This window comes from Gorilla gorilla, chromosome 20 (genome assembly GCF_029281585.2).
Source record: "Gorilla gorilla gorilla isolate KB3781 chromosome 20, NHGRI_mGorGor1-v2.1_pri, whole genome shotgun sequence".
Taxonomy (NCBI): Eukaryota; Metazoa; Chordata; class Mammalia; order Primates; family Hominidae; genus Gorilla; species Gorilla gorilla.
The window spans coordinates 53,178,310-53,197,963 of record NC_073244.2 but is presented as its reverse complement, the minus strand read 5'-3'; the positions used below and the strand labels follow the sequence as shown (position 1 = coordinate 53,197,963).

Sequence of the window (19,654 nt, the reverse complement as noted above, 5' to 3'; positions counted from 1 at the left end):
CCAGGAATCTAATCATGTGTAAAATAAGGTGTCTTATCCTTGACCCCACCCCTTCCCCAATTAAATTTCCAGGATGTCACCACTGTTTGCAGTTGGTGTGAATCTCTCTATAATAATACTCTGTTTATCTCACTTGTCGTTTTACGCCAAAATACCCATTGAATTATATTATTGCTGAAGACCATTCTTTTTTTTTTTTTTTTTTTTTTTTTGAGATGGATTCTTGCTCTGTCACCCAGGCTGGGGTGCAATGGTGTGATCTCGGCTCACTGCAACCTCTGCCTCCTGGGTTCAAGTGATTCTCCTGCCTCAGCCTCCTGAGTTTCTGGGATTACAGGTGCACACCACCACCTGGCTAATTTTTGTATTTTTAGTAAAGACAGGGTTTCACCATGTTGGTCAGGCTGGTCTCGAACTCCTGACCTCATGATCCACCCTCCTTGGCCTCCCAAAGTGCTGGGATTACAGGCATGAGCCACCACACCTGCCCAGACCATTCTGTTCTACTGAATCATGTGTGGTGGGCACCTCTTATATCAATACATATGGATTTTATCTTGTGTTTGTTATTGGCTCCCCTTTTTCTCATTGCATGGCTACACTCAATGCTTTGTCCACACCCCTGTTCCTGGGTTGGAATCTTGTGACAGAAAATGAAGTAACAAAGGCTAAAGCTTTCTAAAGTGGAGTCAGGAGATTGCAAGACAATTGCACTTTCACCAGCAAGAGCTCAAACCACAGAATGTTCCAACAGATTTGGATAAACAGCTGAAGTCAGTATTCACCAGCCTTCAACATCTCAACTAGGAGAACCCTAAAATTAACTAAACACATAGAATGGAATGGACTTGTGATTTAGGATTCCTTCTCAGCCAATGAACTGCTTCTGAAAACAACTTTTTGTGGAAATTACCTGTAAAGAAAACTCTCTCCTGTGCTTGTCTTACAGAACACTAGTCAGGGCTGCCCTGATTCAGTGGACCCGAATTGCTATTATTTGTTTCCTAAACATATGGTATTTTCCGTGACCTTCATCTCAATCTTTTTTTTAAGTTACTGGGCTGTTTCCCAGTTTTCATAATGGCGAGACATTCTGCAGTGTTTCATACACGTGTCTTTTCCCCATGTGGAGTATTGATCCAGGAGCTCATTCAGTCAACACATGTTTATGAAGCATCCCGTGCCAGGCTGTGGGCTGGTCACTGTGTTCATCAGAGAGAGAACAGGCACAGTCTTGCCTTCACAGAGCTCACAGCTCAGGGAGGCTCTTAGAAGTGGGATACTGGTCGGAGCATGTGCACATTAAACATGATGAGGTCAAGGTTGCTATAGGGACTAAACCACAGTCCCACCAAGATCGCATTGAGTTCCTGTGGTAGACCAGAGGTCAGGGCCCCTAAGATGTCCTGAGCAGCTCCCTCTGCTCAGAAGTTTTGGTTCCACAGGTGACACACCTGAGCACAGGTGACCCCTGCAGAACCTGTGATTACCACCCAAAGCCAAGAGTGAGTGGTGGGTGTTCTAGGAGGAACCGTCACCTCCATGGGCAGCGTCGGGGAAGACTGAGGGGAGCAGGTGGCTGATGACTTTGGCCAGAAGGCAGGGGGATGGGCAGGTGTGCGCTCATAGGGAAGGGAAGAGAAGGGAGGGCATTGCAGGCAACAACACAAAGGTTGGAACCTGCCTTCATGGACTGAGAAAAGCAGGGAGTCCACCCAGGCTGCAGCTGGGGAGGGAAGACATGGGGAGCAGTGGGTCTAGGGGAGAAGCAGACTGTGATTGACCTTGGGGACTGGGCAGTGAGCAGAGGTGTGTTATGTGTGTCTGTCCCCATCATAGATATGAGGAGGGGTGAGGCCGCGGGTGGCACCTGGGTCAGTGGGATTTCATAGTGCCTGCTGTTCCCTAGAGCCTCTCTGTATAGACGGTCAGAATAGATCTGAGGCTGTGGTCTGGGGGAAGGGGCTGGTGGTGCTTACCATCTCTAGGGGTGGGAGGAGAGGGATGAGGATGCCCCTGAGCAGTGAAGCCTCAAGGTGTGTGGAGCCACAGTTGTCTCTCATTAGACATGTGCTTTGCGTGAGGATGCCAGGGCCTGGTGGTTATTACTGTTGTCAAGTTTGCATGACAAGGACCCAGGTATCCAGGGATCCAGAACACAGGGCCCCTGGTGAGGGGATGAGGCTCAGATGGGGCTGACCAGGTTCATGTGGTCAGAGTGGGAGGAACTGATGGAGAGACAGAGCCTCAACCCCTCCTGTCAGGAGCTGTGGCTATGTCCAGGAGAGATGACAAGGATGACCCAGGACATTGAGTGAGTCATTGAGACATTGAAGGTGAGGACAGGGCAGAGAGGACCCTGGTGACTGCTGAAATGTAGGATGTGAGGAGGGCTCTGACCCATGCAAGTTACAGGACCTCCCCACCCCCGAGCCCACAGATGACCCTTAAATTGGGCATCCTGAGTGCTGTGTGTGCCCAGCAGGGACACTGGATAGGCTGGACCTGAGTCCCTGTAAGGGCAGGGCTGGTCTGTAGGACCAGAGTCTTCTCTGTGGGTGTGATGTGGGCAGGAATTAGCAAGATGGGGGTGACAAGGCTTGGCTTGGAGGATCTGGTAGAGAAGCCCATGGGCTTGGTCAGCTCAGCTTCTCAGGGGCTTAGCTGGGGCTGGAGGAGCCGGATGCTGTGCTCAGGGCATGCTCCGGGCTAGGTGATGTGTGTGGTTCCAAGGTCAGGCACGGGGGTCAAAAATTAATCATGAAAAGTTACCACCTTCTGTAGGCAGAGAAAATGGCCTGATTGTCAGGGTCAGGGAGACTTACCATGTGGCCAAAGCAGGCTCTCAGCCTCCCAGAGACCACACCCTGGGTGCAGCACTCAGCTCTGCAGGGTATGGCAATAGATGTGCCAAGAACCCCAACATCCAGACACATGCAAAAATTTTACGATATATAAAATAGAGCAGATCAAGTTTCCCTGCAATAACGTTGTTCCTGGTTGTGTCTTTTTCTTGTAAACTAGACATGGACATCTTTCCAGCAGTCTGTTCTCATCCGCCACCTTCCTGCTGCAGCACCTGGGAATGAACATTCCTGAGACACTGTCCGTGGTGCTGACGACCAAGAACTATGGAACAGAGTGTGATGTAGAATCTTCTAGTTACATCTGCTCTCCTTTCACTTTTAACAACAGAGTATCATTAACAATGAGAAGGTGGAGAGGTGTTCAGGATCTTGAAGTGACTTCTGTCTTGCTCTCCCATAACCCTGAAGCTGCTGTAGACATTGTTGCAGAAACTGACACCACAGTCAGGATGGCCTTGTCCAAGAGCCCATGTGCAGTTTGTAGTGAGCAAGGATGAGAAAATGGTCTTGAAAGGGGTGATGGACAGAACAGGGGCTTTTCAAAAATGTCACATCATCACCCCCAGCATCCGTGAATCTGTCACATGGTAAGAGACCTTATAGATTAAAGGAAGGATTATGAGTTTGGAAGATTATTGTAGTTTATCCAGATGGGTCCAACATAATCACAGAATCCCTTCCTTACAAATGAGAGAGGGAGGTGGGAGAGTCAGAGAAGGAGGAGGAGATGTGGGGACAGATGCAGAAGACAGAGCGGTGTCAAGATGCTGCAATGCTCGCTTTGAAGATGGAGAAAGAGGACACAGCCAAGGATGCAGGAGGCCTCTAGGAGGTGGAAAAGGAGAGGAAACGGACTCTGCCCTGGAGCCTCCAGAGAGAACACAGCCATGTGGGCACCTTGGTTCAAGTTTCTGTGTCACTAAGCTTGTGGAAATTTGTCACAGCCTCAACAGGAACCTACAGAGGAGTCACCTTGTGTGCAGGTGGGATCCAGGGTCATTTACAGCTAAATCCTGATGTAAATATTGCAGGTTGCTTTTCCTACTTCCCATCTCATGGCCAACAACCCTGGACAATGGCAGAACACCCTTGGAAACCACAGCTCTGTGCTTTAGTGCAGGGACCGGCTTGTTTGTGGGAAGGTGGCACCTGGTCCAAGTGAACCTACATGAGATCTTTACTCTCCCCGGGGCCCTCAGGGAAGGGCTGAGAACAGCTGGCCCAGGTGTGTGGAGGAGCTGCAGGTGAGGCAGGGCTGGAGGGGCCTGTGGGGCCAGGTAGAGGGGCAGACAGGTTGTCCCATCGCCATGGGAGCCTGCATGAGCTTTAGGTTGGGGAACCCTGCTCCTCTGACCTGGACGCTCCTGTGTGGAGAGGAGGCTTGCTCAGTGAGATCCACACCAGGGGGTAAATTGGGAACTGATGGGAAATGAGGGGCTAGAGTCCTGGGTAGTGCCTGGGAGGACCTTGCTCAAGGACTGAATTCTTGGTCTGTTCCCACCTTGGTTACTCTGACAGCCCCTCTCTGTGTCCCATGGGGATAAAGATCTCCTGAGCAGTGGCCATTGGGACAGAGGAGAACCTGGTGGCCAGAGCTAAGCATCCAGGATCCTGGATTTGGGGACAGGCAAGCTCATTTGTGGAGGACAGTGATAGATACGGCCTCCAGGGCCTGGGTGAAGAGGGCAGGAGGGCTCAGGACACTGGAGGCTGTGTGGAGGTCACACCCATGATCTGTACCACCCATGGATGCTCCTGCATTGCTCACCTTTGTGTGGACATCAGATGGCCCCAACTTTTGCACTCCTGAGACACCTCGTGCATTCACAGAGGGACCCAGGCTGGGGCTGTGCATGGCCTTGGTCTCTAGGGTAGTGTGAGGACAGCTGAGCACTCAGCTGGCTGGGCAGGACTCCTGCGAATCCTGCCCTTTCCTGTGTAGGGTCCACCCCAGCCTGACTCCCAGCCCCCTACTCCTGTCTCCCAGGGAAGAGAGACTGGGGTTGAGATAAGGTGGAGATATTTTTCCTGTGTGACCCAGGAGAGAATGGACATGGAGTTTCAGGTGAGTTTCTGCTAAGTTCCCACGAGCAGAAAAAGAGCCAATGAGAGGAAGGTTCCCCTTTATTCAGATCCTTTCCAGGTGACCCCGGGTGGGCCATAGGCCCATTCACTTTCCCTGCAAGCCCCCACTTCCTGTGGTGATGGGAAGCCTTTGCCTTGGCCCACCCAGAGCTCAGGGCAGCCTGTTGAGGTCTCCAGATATTCAGCAGAGACCCCCATCCCTCCCTGTCCCCAGGCCTGTCTCCTCAGGACTCAGAGCTGGTTCTCTGGCTCAGGCTCCATGTCCTTCCCCATCCCCAGGGCTGGGGGCTTCGGGGACGCTCCAACAACCCACAGGAGCAGCTCCCAGAGGAACCTAAGAAACCACATCTGCTTTGTGGTTGATCCAGCAGTAAATGTTTGTGTCAGGGTGTAGCAATTCCTGTAAAAACAGAGAAGAGGACTTGACCCCTGAGGCCTTCTCAGAACAGGGTCTGGCATCTCTCTCTGGGCCCACCCAGGGCTGCTCTGGGACTGAACCTGTCTGTGCTCAGGGGGTTCCTGCTCCCAGGCCCCTCCCTCCTCTGCTCACCACCTCCTGTTATTTTCACTGCAGTTTCCTGAACTTCAGCTTAGCCAGATGCCAGTGGGGACAGATCCTGGGTCTCCCTGGGGCCCAAGGGACCAGAATATCTGTGGCCCACACTCACCTCATAGATGAGAGCAGCTGCCCTGGGGCTGGGTAGGCGAACCTGGGCAGGGGAGAGAGGGGTGTCAGGGGACAGGGAAGGATTCCTGCTGTGTAGGAATTCCAGGGCTCTCCTCAGGTGATGGAGGGTCCCAGGGTGGGGTTAGCACAGGGAGTGGATGATCCTGGCCCTGAAAAGAGGCCCAGCTCATGGCCAGGGCAGGTCTAACCTTATCCAAGTCATTCTGGGTAGGGTGGGTTTGTGCTGGGGATTGACAGTCCCCCTGCCCTGAGCCTGCACAGCTGGGGCCCCAGTGGAAATAGGATTGGGAACGGACAGTCTTACCTAGGAGATGGAGCTGTCAGAGGGTCCATGGCCTGGGGACAGAGACAAAAATGAGCACGAGAGTGTTAGGATAGCTGGGCTTCTCCTGCAAGAGTGTGTGGGGGTCCTCAGTTCTTAGAGAACTGGGGAGAGGGAGCCTTTCTCAGGTTATTTTAGGGGTCAAGTAAGCAAGTGAGGTTGAGGAAGTGACCCATGACCCAGAGCCCGGAGGTTAGGGCTGACCCGGCCAGTTGGGGTTTCCTGTGTGATGTTTTATGGGATCCTCTTTGCAGCCCCAGGGATAGGGTCAGAGGCCCCTGGGTGTAACTGGCAGGAGTGGACAACTTGGGGCTGGCTTAGTAGTTCCCAGCCACACCCAGACTGAAGGGACACTCACCAGGGGTGGAGGCTGGGGGCTGCTGCTCCCTGAAGTCACTCTGATCGCTGGCCCTAGGAAAGGTCAGGGTTATTTGTGAAGGTGCAAGGTTAAAAGTCACAAATTGGAGTTAAAATAGGGGACCAGGAAAGGAGCCTATTTCCAAGAGGGGTATGGAGACCTCCTTTCTTTATGGAGTTCTGTGGTAGGAGGGGCCCAGGTGAGGGGAGCTGAGGAAAGGCCTTACAAAACCACATCTGTCCTGGCCAGAGGGGAAGGACTCTCAGGCAGATGCTGGGCCAGGAGAACATTGATCCAGTGACACAGGAAAGGGACTGAGGACCCAGGGAAGGAATCAGACCACCAAGCGTTGCCTGAGAGGAAGGGTCAAGGCCCCAGGGGGAAAGCAGGGCCAGGCACATGTGCAGGACACTGAGGGGACTGCATGCATCTTGGATTCTCCTGGAACTCGGTGTCCCCGCTGTAACCAGACAGTCCACTCAGGGCTGGAGATGCTGAAATGGGACAATGATCTTGTCTTCTCTCTCTGCCCTTTGGCAAGATACATAAATGCCATTCCAGGATATGCCATATTGGGGCCCCGGTTCTCCCTTCTCACAGCTCAGTGTCTGCAGTTACCATGTCAGTCAAAGGGGTGCTGACCCCACCCAGCCCATCCAGGCTGTTCCACTCTCCACTATGTGATGATGCCCAGGATCCCCCCTCAGATCCCGAGCCTGCAAATGCCCTCTCACTGGGTGGATGGATTCAGCGAACAGGGGGAGGTACCAGGTATTGAGCACTGCTCCCCCCTGCTCCAGACAGCTGTGGCTTTGCTGTGCTAGGAAACTAGGACCATGCTCAGGGGCATGGCCTTAATTGGACTGAATTCACAGAGGTCAAAGCTGTTGAGGAAGCAGCCCAGGGTCAGCAGCTGGCGAGGAAGGTGCCATGGAATGAGAGGGAAGGATCCCTGGGGAGTCGGGAGGCTGGGGAGAGCCTGGCACTGAATACAAGACAGAGTCTCCTTCCTCCTCGCCTGGGGTCAGCGTGAAGGATGGGAGCAGAATGGGGAAAAGCTGTGGTACCTGCCAGTTTTTCGGAGGAGCAGGAAACACACAAGTGCAGCCACCAGAAGACTCCCAACCAGGACCCCGATCAGGATGCCTAGGGTGTTGTCATCTGCTGAAAGAAGAAGGCAAAGGGGATGAGGTCCAAATCTGTTCCAGGGGGAACCATGAGGGGCCTTGCAGGGCAGGGGCATGGTCAGAGAGGAAGGAAATGCCATGGAGCCTGAGTGTGGTCTGTTGTGCTGTCCTCATAGCTGGCTCCCTTGTTCTCCGTGGTTGCACCATTTTCTGTGTCTTAGGCTTGAATTACTGGGATGCATCAACTCCTACATTCTCCCACAGGAAGCCTGCACCTCATCCTGCTCCTGTGTTTTTTAGTCCCTCCTTCCTCTCACATCACTCCTCTTCCCCCTGTTTCTTTTTTTCCATCCCATGGCAGTCGTAAAGGGCAGGCCCTTGCTGCCAACTCAATGCTGATGAGCAGGGATGATGTTCATTGACTGTTTTCAGGGGCCTTCCACATGGAAGGCACAGTGGGAATCAATCTACCTGCAGCTTGTCTTATCCTCCCATTGCCTTGAGGGAGAAGGGTATGTGATATTGCGAAATACGTATTTGGTGTTCATCACCATTGATATGGTTTGGCTCTGTATCCCCATCCAAATCTCACCTTGAATTGTAATAATCCCCATGTGTTATGGGAGGGACCTTGTGGGAGGTAATTGAATCATGAGGGTGGGTTTTTTCCATCCTGTTCTTGTGATAGTGAATAAGTCTCAGGAGATCAGATGGTTTCATAAAGGGAAGCTCCTCTACACATGCCCTCTTGCCTGCTGCCATGTAAGACATGCCTTTCACCTTCCATCATGATTGTGAGACCTCTCCAGCCATGTGGAATTGTGAGTCAATTAAACCTCTTTCTTCACACATTACCAAGTCTCAGGTATGTCTTCATTAGCAGTGTGAGAATGGACTAATACAGTAAATTGGTACCAGCTAGTGGAGTGCTGCTATAAAGATACCTGAAAATGTGGAAGTGACTTTGGAACTGGGTAACAGGCAGAGACTGGAACAGTTTGGAGGGCTCAGAAAAAGACACAGGAAAAAAGTTTGAAACTTCCTAGAGACTTGTTGAATGGTTTTGATTAAAACGCTGATAGTGATATGGACAATAAAGTCCAGGCTGAGGTGGTCTCAGACAGAGATGAGGAACTTGTTGGGAACTGGAACAAAGGTGACTCTTGTTATACTCTAGAAAAGAGATTGGTGGTATTTTGCCCCTGCCCTAGAGATCTGCAGAACTTTGAACTTGAGGGAAATGATTTAGGGCAACTGGTGGAAAAAAAATTCTAAGCAGCAAAGTGTTCAAGATGTGACTTGGGTACTGTTAAAAGCACTCAGTTTTATGTATTTACAAAGGTATGGTTTGGAATTGGAACTTATGTTTAAAAGGGAAGCAGAGCATAAAAGTTTGGAAAATTTGCAGCCTGATGATGCAATAGAAAAGAAAAATCCATTTTCTGAGGAGAAATTCAAGCCAGCTGCAGAAATGTGCATAAACAATGAAGAGCAAAATGTTAATCCCCAAGACAATGGCAAAAATGTCTCCAGGGCATGTCAGAGACCTTCCTGGAAGCCCCTCCCATCACAGGACTGGAGGCCTAGGAGGAAAAAATGTTTCCTGGGCCAGGCCCAGGGCTCCCCTGTTGTGTGTGGCCTAGAGACTTGGTGCCCTGCATCCCAGCCACTCCAGCCATGGCTAAAGAGGGCCAAGGTACAGCTGGGGCCATGGCTTCAGAGGGTGCAAGCCCCAAGCCTTGGCAGCTTCCATGTGGTGTTGAGCCTGCGGGTGCACAGAAGTCAAGAATTGAGGTTTGGGAACCTTCACCTAGATTTCAGAGGATGTATGAAAATGCTTGGATGTCCAGGTGGAAGTTTGCTGCAGAAGCGGAGCCCTCATGGAGAACCTCTGCTAGGGAAGTGTGGAAGGGAAATGTGGGGTTGGAACCCCAACACAGAGTCCCTACTGGGGAACTGCCTAATGGAGCTGTGAGAAGAAGGCCACAATCCTCCAGACCCCAGAATGGTAGATCCACTAACAGCTTGTACCATGCACCTAGAAAAGCTGCAGACACTCAATGCCAGCCTATGAAAGCAGCCAGGAGTGGGGCTGTACCCTGCAAAGCCACAGGGGTGGAGCCCAAGGCTATGGGAGTCCAGCTCTTGCATCAGTGTGACCTGGATGTGAGACATGGATACAAAGGAGATCATTTCAGAGCATTAAGATTTGGCTGCCCTGCTGGATTTTGGGCTTGCATGGGGCCTGTAGCCCCTTTGTTTTGGCCAGTTTCTCCCATTTGGAATGGGTGTATTTACCCAATGCCTGTACACCCATTATATCTAGGAAGTAACTAAGCTTGCTTTTGATTTTACAGGCTCATAGGTGGAAGGGACTTGCCTTGTCTCAGATGAAACTTTGGACTTGGACTTTTGGGTTAATGCTGGAATGAGTTAAGACTTTGGGGAACTGTTGGAAGACATGATTAGTTTTGAAATGTGAGGACATGAGATTTGGGAGGGGTCAGGTGGAATGAAATGGTTTGGCTCTTCTTCACCCAAATATCACCTTGAATTTTAATAATCCCCACATGTTGGGGGAAGGACCCAGTGGGAGGTAATTGAATCATGGGGGTGGATTCTTCCCATGCTGTTCTCATGATAGTGAATAAGTCTCACAAGATCTGATGGTTTTAGAAAGGGGAGTTCCCCTACACATGACCTCTTGCCTGCCGCCATGTAAGACATGCCTTTTGCCTTCTGCCATGATTTCAAGGCCTCCCCAGCTATGTGGAACTGTGAGTCAATTAAACCTCATTTTAAAAAAAATTACCCAGTCTCAGGTATGTCTTTATCAACAGCCAAGACCAGCTCGGTCGGGGAGATCCTAACCCAGCAGCACTAGAGGAATTAAAGACACACACAGAAATATAGAGGTGTGAAGTGGGAAATCAGGGGTCTCACAGGCTTCAGAGCTGAGAGCCCCAAACAGAGATTTACCCACATATTTAATAACAGCAAACCAGTCATTAGCATTGTTTCTATAGATATTAAATTAACTAAAAGTATCCCTTATGGGAAACCAAGGGATGGGCCGAATTAAAGGAATAGGTTGGGCTAGTTAACTGCAGCGGGAACACGCCCTTAAGATGCAGATCGCTCATGCTATTGTTTGTGGCTTAAGAATGCCTTTAAGTGGTTTTCCACCCTGGGTGGGACAGGTGTTCCTTGCCCTCATTCCTGTAAACCCATAACCTTCCAGCTTGGGCATTAGGGCCATTATGAACATGTTACAGTGCTGCAGAGATTTTGTTTATGGCCAGTTTTGGGGCCAGTTTATGGCCAGATTTTGGGGGGCTTGCTCCCAACAGACTAATACACCCATTTTCTGGTATGTGACTCTAAAGTCCTTAGAATCTCCAAAGTGATGTCTTTTTCAAGCTAATAATTTACTGATGACTGGCAGCCCCTAGGCAGCTTCAGAATGTGGCTGGTCACTGACCCAGGCAGGATTAGAGGGTTGGGACTTTCAGCCTCACTCCCAATCCCTGGGGAGGGACCTGGAGTTTGAATTAATCACCAATGACCAATGAATCAATTAATGGCCAATGATTGAATCAATTAATGGCCAATGATTAAATCAATCATATCTATGTCATGAACCCCAAAAGGACTGGATTTGAAGAGCTGAACCCATGGAAGTTTCTGGAGTGTGGTGCATCTGGGGAGGGCATGGAAGCTCCACACCCCTTCCCACATGCCATGCTCTGTGCATCTCTTCATCTGCATCCTTTGTAAAGTCCTTTATTACAAACCGGTAAGCCTAAGTATGTGTTTCCCTGAGTCCTGAGAGCTGTTTGAGCAAACTAATCCAACCCAAACAGGGAGTCATGGAAACCTCAGTGTGAAGCCAGTCATAAGAAGCTCTGGAGGCCCAGACTTGTGACTGGTGGGAAGGTGGGGGCAATTTTGTGGGACTGAGCCCTCTGCTGATATCTCCAGGTAGATAGTGTCAGGATGGAATTGGAGGACACCTAGCTGATGTACGGTGCAGAACTGATTGGCTGCTGGGTGTGTGGGAGAACCCCCCCCCCATCACGTTTGGTCACAGAAGTGTGTCTGTGTTGGTGATTGTTATTGTGGAGTGAGAGCAGAGGAAAAACACAGTTTGAGTTTTTCCAAACAGGGTGGAATCCCATCTGCCAATTTAGAATCTGAAACTTATAGTTTCAGTACTTCAATTAAGATTGAAGTACTTCAATTCAGTACTTCAATTAAGATTCAGTACTTCAATTAAGATTACAGAACTGGTAAGTGAAAGTGATACAACAAAAATGTAACCAAAGTCTGCTCAACTTAACAGCTAATAACAACAAAGTTCATAAAAATAATACCAGTCGATATTGATAGCACTGATTGAGCCCTGGCTCTGTGCATGACCTTGTTAAGGGCTTTAATTGCATTAATCTCTGAATAAATAGCCTCACAACCACCCTGAGATCCAGGTGTTTGTAACAATTCTACAGATGAGGAAACTGAGGCCCAGGAGGTTGAGTGTCTTGCCCAAGGTCAAATACCTGGTACCTATTGTAACCAGGATGATAACTGGATGAGTCTAATCCCTGAGTTCTTACCCACATTGCTCTCCAGGCTCTGAAGGAATCTCATCCTTCTCATTCCGTGTATCATTTTACACCCCACCTCCCTCCTAGGAAAATTTACAAGGAAAGGAGTGAGAGGGGCTGAGGGTCACTCACATTTTACAGTCAGCTTGAGGGGGTCACTCCTGTTGGAGCTGACTGGGTTGGAGACCTCACACTGATACTCCCCGGCGTCCTCCTGCCTGATTGGGTCTATGGTGAGCATATGGTTAAACCAGGACAGCTTCATCCTCTTCGTGACCTGCAGACGCTGGTTGTTGAAAATCCACTGGAAAGAGGTTCCAGTGTTATTTGTGCGGCAGGTCAGGACCACGGAGCCCTTCTCTGTGACTGTGGTGCTGCTGGCTTGGATGGAGGGCTGAGCCACTGACTCTGTGGATAGAGTGACCAACAGAAAGTGTCTTGGGGCCATGCTGCATCCTCAGAGATCTCAGAGTCAAATTTAGAACATTCTCCTGTGAATAAAGGAGAAAGATGAAGGACAGGGAGGAGCAGAGAGAACCAGAGACACCCATAGCAGCGAGCAGTGGGGACTACAGTGACCTCAGAGACCCCAGGGACCAGGAGGACCCAGCTGCCCCAGACCAGGACCAGGGAGCCCTGAAAACCCTCCCACAGATGAGCAGCCCCAGAGTCACATGAGATGCAATTCCTGGGGTGGCTTTAGGAGCAGGCAGTCAGAGAAATGGAACATGGGTCTCAGCCCCTAAGGGACAAGGAAGAGGTGTGGCCAGCTCCTTCTAGGATCCTACATCCAGGATCCAGTCTGTAAAGAGGTTATGATTATTGCTTTCTTTTTTCATTAATTCCCTCCCTCCTTCATCAGAGAACTACTGAGTGTGTGTCTCAGTTGGGCCCTGTGCAGGTACAGGGTGTAGTGGGAAGAGAAAGCTGAGTCCTTTCCTTCATCCTCCCATGGGAGTGGCATCAACAAATCAAGAAATTCATGATTTCACGTCCAGGGAGGGAAGGGATGTGGATCTGATGGGAGAGGCTTGGACAATCCTGGCACTGAGTCTGATAGTTGAGACAGGTGATTTCGTTCTAAGTAAAAACTGACTAATTTTCCATTTGCCCCTCATTCCTCAGACCAGAATCTCCCTCTCTGAGCTGAGGATGCCCAAGAAGGAAGGAGCTGAACCAACATCTGGTCCTGGGGTCCACAGATGCCCCATGGTGGTGGCCACGACCAGATTCTGGGCTGCAGACACACGGTGGTGTGACTTTGAGCACTCACAGCCTGTGTGATGCTGATGCAATTTCTCTTTAATAAAATGGGGTAAATGTCAATGGTCCCTGGCTTGCCATCCTCTCTGTAAATTAACATTAAAATATTTACAATTACCTGACCTAAAGCTTGGCACAGAATAGCTCCAAATAAACATCATCTATTATTATTTTACTCCAAAAAAAAAAAAAAGAGTTCTCTGGGCCTGATTCCTGGTGGAGAAGGAGCGGTCCAGAGTGTCTTTTCTCTGCTTTCCCTCCTTCTGAGGACAGTGAACTTCCCAGGACATCTTTTAAGTTTCCCATCCAGTTTAATGGCCTGGGAAGTTTGTTTGTCTGTCCTCTCCACTCTGACTCTCAGGTGAAAGATGAGGCTCTGCCCTTGCCCAGATGAGGCTCTGGGGGCTGAGCTCTGCCTGGTGACCAGCTCTAGGAACCACGGCCCTGGGACAGCTGGTAAATCCTTGCTCACAGTCAGCCCTGCCCAGGAAGCCACAACCCAGCCCTGGCACAGGCTCCCCAGGGTCATCTGGAGTCAGGATCTTGGGACAGGGGCCTGGGGCAGGGGCTTCAAGGGCTGAGCTTCTCTGGGAGGATCCTCAGGCCAGGCCCTGACTGAGTCCTATAAGATCTTTCTCAGGTCATGTCTATGAGGAGGAGGCCAAGGGGGGTTGGACTGAGACCGATCTTCCCCTGCTGCATCTCCCGCATCAGACTATCCTTCTTGCTGTAGGGAATTTCCACAGAGTCCGGATAAGGGAAAGGAATTCTGATCTGTTATAGTTTGTCTCCCCTGGGTGTGTCCTGCACTAAATGCCCAAACCCCAACATGGGACGTAATGCAGAGGGGGATGCAGGCACAGCCCAGGCCTGACAATCCTGTGTGTGTAAAGCAGAACTGACCCCCAACACCCAGAGGCATGGAGGAATCACTCACCGTATACACGGAGATGGTGAGATGCCTGTTCAATCTGAGAATTTCTGTATCTGACTTGTAGGGTGTAGTATCCCGTGTCCTCCAGGGTGACGTTCTGGAAATGCAGATCTCCACTGGGTGATATTGTCTCTCGACCGCTGTATGCAGGCCCTGGAGTCCTAACGTGAGTGTCTGTTACATATGCTGCGATTAGCTGGTTGGGCTCCACTGTTTTCCCTTTGTACCAGCCATAGCTGTAAAGATTCTCGGGCAGATAAACCACAGAGAGATGAACATTCTCCCCTTCAGCAACTTCAAAGGGCGCTGATGCAATAAAGAGCCAGGCAGTGGTGGGTGCGTTCCAGAAGGTTAAAAGTGAGGCTAGGAAGGGGAGAGAATATCAGTCAATATTTGACCTATGCATTGGCATGGAAAGACGGGGTCCTGGGTGCAGGTCTCTTCACCCCTTAGCCTTAGAGGGTGTGTGTGTGTGTGTGTGGGTGTGTGTGTGTGTCCTACTGGGTCAAAGTCAGCAGCACGACCCTTATTCCTTCAGTACCTCTGACCCTGGCATTTCCTTGTGTGAACCCTCTTTCCCAGGGGTCTGCATGGTTCCCTCCCCACTGCCTTCAGTTCCTACTCACACAAGGGAATCCCTGGGAGACTTCTTCCCTGAAGCCTCCTCTAGAGACCCTGGGTCTTCCCTTTCTGACCTTTCCCAGCTCTGTTCCCTCCAGGGCTCTTGTCAGCACCTGATCTCACATTCTAGATCTCTTTAGGTGTCTGTCTTCCCCCCCCGATGAGATTGTGAGCTCTGTGAGGGCAGGGACTTGTGTGATGTTGGTTGCACCCCAGTGCCTGGGACAGGCTGCAGACTCCTGTGGATGAGTTCATGAGCGTTCCCAGGGCCTTCCATATCCTGGGGTTTATTTGCTAATGTCTGAGGTTGGCAGATGAAGACAGAGTTTCATGCCCTGGTGGTGTTTTTATTTAAATTGTCACTGTGATATAGTTTTACTATCATTTTCAAAATGTAGCGGCCACTGACAATGAACTTGAAAACATGGACCAACTGAGATTGTTTTGCCCCTTGGCAATTCCAGTTCACTTAGATTTTTTGGTTCTCCTTCTTAGATGTTCTCTCCCTGAGTCTCTAACAAAAGCCCTCTGTCTCCTCTCAGAGCCCCACCCTCCCCAGGAGACCCCAGCCAGTCTCTGTGTTTCCTCCTCCCACCCACTCCCAGGGAGTCCTCCCCTCACCTATGAGCAAGAGCCCCTGCCAGGGGATGCATTCTCTGTGGGGACGAGCTGAGGGGGGCCCCATGGTCTCTGCTGCCTGCTCTGTCCTCCTCTGTGGAGAGGAGCTTGGGCTCCAGGAACGCTCTAGACAGGGTTACTGTGACTGTTGGCTCTGCTGTCCTTCCTTCCTCTATGCTGAGCTTCCTCTCAGGCAGGAGCACTTCCCATTTATGGGCAAGGGCGGGGCTCTGCCCACCATGTCTCTCTGTCCCCTCCCCTCTCAGTCCTGCCTCCCTTGTCCCTCCTTTCTCCTTCCTTTTTGCCTATATTTGGTTCCCTAGGCAAAACTTTGAGAAGCAACGCTGATGGGGTCCCCATAACAGGATGACCCACTCTCCCCAGTACTGACCTCTGCTGTGTTCTGGCCTTGGTTCTGTCACAGCAGGTAGATTATTTCCCTTTTGTGACACAGAAAACCGGCTGGGCCCTGGGTCTCCTCATGCTCTCCAGTGCTCCAGGAAGGCAGAATGATGCCCGGCAGGAAGGTGACAGAGGTGGCTCTGGGGGCTAGAAAGGGGTCACTGGATGATGGCTGGGAAGGACTCACCTGCTATCTTCAGTGTCACCAGCCTGGCCTCTGACCCAGGGACAGAGACCCAGAATTCGAACGTCCCTCTCATCTTCGTGAATCCTGTCCAGGCATTTGTTGACCCCTTCATCTGATATCCCTGACCTCACGTTGCCAAAAGTCTACCCCTACCCAGTACATTGGAATTAGACAAAATCTCAGGAGTTTTACCTCAACTCTGAGTGTGCCCACAGGAGCTCTCCCTGAGGCCACTTCCTTTTAAGCAAGGTCTAGGGTTCCTCCCTTGTCTTAATGAACTCTTTGTCACACGGAGGACGTTATGGAGCCCTTATGATCTTTCACTGCCTTTCTGCCCAGCGTTTTGTCTTTCCATGGACATTTATAATATTTTCGATGGACATTTTGTTCTCTCAATGTCCACCCCTAATTTCCAACATCCCAAAGATTCTCATGTGTTTCCTGAAAGCCATTTACAGGAATGGCTGTGCCCAGACCCCCTTCCCCAGGATCCTGCTTCACACCTGGTAGGTGCCTCTCCTAGAGAGATTTGCACTCAGTTGACGTGCAGTCACATAGCCCAGATGGTTGTTAATCACCCCCTTCCTGGCAACAGCTAGCAGCCAGGGAATCACTGGCACAGAAACCTCAGGGTGACCAAGATGAGGCCACCTCTGTGCTGAAGGCTGTGCTCCAGAGCCTGCTTGGGATCAGGCATAAGCAGGTCTTCAGCCAGACCTGATGTTACCTGGTTTCCTTGAGCTGCCCTGCCTGAGCTATCGGGAGCACTCCCTCAATGCAAATCTTGAATACCTATCTCATGCTCTGCTTCTAGAAACCATGAGCTATCAATTGCTACTGGCAATCGTCCTGGGAAGTCAACCCTAAGTATGGATTCTGGGGTTGGATGACTCCCCACAGGACTTCAGTGAGCAACCATCACTGCTGGCAGTTGTAGGACAGAGTCGCTAGGGCATGTGACCACTGTGAAACCACCGATGTTTCACCTGGGGTAATTTTGGATGAACTACGGTAGAAGCACTGAAGGTACATTGCTTTTGGTTTGGAAGATTGTAGGTAAATAATAGCGATATGAATGTGGAATTGGATGGCTGCAAACCAGTGCCATTGATGCATTGAAAGAGGAAAAGTCAGGCTGTCACCTGTCACTCAGCAATTTAAAGTGTGAGAGTTGGGACTTGATATGGTGGCTCACATCTATAATCCAGAGATTCGGGGGAAGCTTGAAGAGGTAGGATCTTTTGAGTCCAGGAGTTCCAGACGAGCCTGGACACCAGAGCAAGACCTCATCTCTACAACAAAATTTTCTTTAAAATTAGATGGGCTTGGTGGCACGCACCTGTACTTGTAGATCTAGCTAATGGGGAGCATGAGATAAAAAAATCGCCTGAGTCAGGGACTTAGGGGTTACAATGAGGTATGATTGTGCCACTGCACACACTCCAACCTGGCCAACAGAGTGAGATTCTGCTTCCAAAAAAATAAGAAATAAATCAGGTTTGAGAGTTGGAAAGCATCATCTTCTCCTAGAGCCAAAGGACATGTACAACTGAGACCCAGGAACAAAGCTGCATCACAAAGAGACCATCATCAGTGGAGCCGGGAGATGCATTCCCCCTCACCCTGCCTTGAGGAGGCAGTGGAGTCATCTGTCTGGGATCCTTTATGACCCAGCCCTATTTGTTTGTCTCTTTGGCTTCTTTGGATTTGTATATTTTAGCTGTTATAACACTGTAAAACAAACAGAGTGATTTTTTTGAGTTGTGTGAGTGATGCTAGCTCCATAGTCATCCTGAGAGTGATGGGAACTTCTGAATTTGTGGCAAGTTGGAGGGTAGTGTGAGTGACCTGAGACTGCCAAATTGGGGCTAGCACTGGATGTGAGGTTAGGCTAGTGGAAAAATACGCCCAGAACCAGAGGAGTGTGGGCTCACTGCAGGTGGTTAGGCTCAGATCCAAATTGTACAGATGGATAGCTTTGGGGTAAAGAATAACATAGTTGAGAAGTGCATGTATTAGTCTGTTCATGCACTGCTATAAAGAATTATCTGAGACTGGGTAATTATTTATAAAACTCAGGTTTAATTGGGTCATGGTTCCACAGGCTGTACAAAAAGTATGATGCTGGCCATCAGCTCAACTTCTGCGGAGGCTCCAGAATAGTTAGAGTCATGGCAAAAAGTACAAGGGAAGCAGGCTCATCTTCCACGGCCAGAGCTGGAGCAAGTGGTAGGAGAGGTGATACACACTTTCAAACAAGAAGATCTTTTGAGAACTCCATCACCGGACAGCACCTATGGGATTGTGCTAAATTATTCATGAAATATCCACCTCCATAATCCACTCAACTGTCACCAGCGCAACCAGCCCCACCTCCAACAGTGGGGATTACAATTCCATATGAGGTGTGGGTGGGGACACAGATCCAACCTCAATCAGTGGGCATCCTGGATTGGGTCTACTATAGAAGAAGAACCAGGAGCTGACTATGATCTTGAACCCTACCCATGATGGCCGGGTGGGGTGACTCATGCCTGTAACCCCAGCACTTTGGGAGGCTGAGGTGGGTGGATCGCCTGAAGTCAGGAGTTAGAGACCAGCCTGGCTAACATGGTGAAAACCTGTCTCTACTAAAAATACAAAAAATTAGACCGGCGTTGTGCTGGATGCCTGTAATCACACCACTACACTCCAGCATGGGCAAAAATACCAAAACTTCGTCTCAAAAAAAAAAAAAAAAAAATACTGCCCATGACCACTGCACCAGTGAGAGGGACACCAGCATCACTGAGATGCAAGGGCTGGACATTCTTCATAGGTCAGAGCTCAAAGCAGGGGACACTGTTAGAGAGATGGGCTCCATCCATAGCACCAAAGTGGTGAGAGGATGTGGGAATGGCAGAGGCCAGCACTTTGTCATCAATGCAAGGGGGGCATAAGGAGGTGACACCAGTGCCAGAGTACATCACGGGGGGACTGCCCTACAATATCTAGGACTTACCTCTTAGAGCATGTTTCATTAGCGACGCAGATATAAATGGCAGACAGGTGTGTCCCTGCATTAACAGGAAGTAGAAATCATCAAGAGGAACAGAAGGCAGATGTCAGCAGCCCCTTAGAAAGTCATCATCCTTCATACAGTTAAAATCTGAGACAGTTCTCACACGAGAAGGCCTAACTCAAAAAGAGGCTGGGTTCTCATTAGGCAGGTTTATGCAAAACCAAGGAAGGTGTACAAGTTTGGAACTCTCCAGTTTCCCTTGGAAAAGACCTCTACAGTCATTTGCTTAGGTAACTGAGCACTGAACAAAGGTGAGTATTGTTGTCTTTTAGAAGCTCTTGGCCAAGAAGGCCTTGTTGGCATAAAACCCATGGTTTGGAAACATCACCATGACCCCTGTTAGAGTAATGGCCTAAGGGTGGGGGTCAGGAAATTGATGTATTCCTTGCCAACTTCTGCCTCTAAGTGAGTGAACTCTGTTCATGAACCTCTCTCCTCTGTGGTTATGTTCCTAGGCTCTCATGTATAATCAGGAGTCATAGACTTAGAAACAGGAAAAATACTTACAGTGTTTTTG

At 50.0% G+C, this 19,654-nt stretch overlaps 1 protein-coding gene across 2 annotated transcripts; it reads right to left on the bottom strand.

Annotated features, from left to right (window-relative positions):
- Positions 1 to 5,944: 5,944 nt before the first annotated feature.
- Positions 5,945 to 15,554, bottom strand: CEACAM21 (CEA cell adhesion molecule 21). Of its 2 annotated transcripts, none has more exons than XM_063701942.1 (6): positions 15,491 to 15,554; positions 14,252 to 14,611; positions 12,184 to 12,459; positions 7,388 to 7,484; positions 6,321 to 6,373; positions 5,945 to 5,976 (listed from the first exon to the last, which is right to left on the bottom strand). In XM_063701942.1, the coding sequence occupies exons 1-6, from the start codon at positions 15,552 to 15,554 to the stop codon at positions 5,945 to 5,947; spliced, it is 882 nt and encodes a 293-aa protein (XP_063558012.1). The 2 variants fall into 2 exon arrangements, with proteins under 2 accessions (XP_063558012.1, XP_055225491.1); XM_055369516.2 differs by having other exon boundaries at positions 7,388 to 7,481.
- Between the last annotated feature and the right edge of the window lie 4,100 nt (positions 15,555 to 19,654).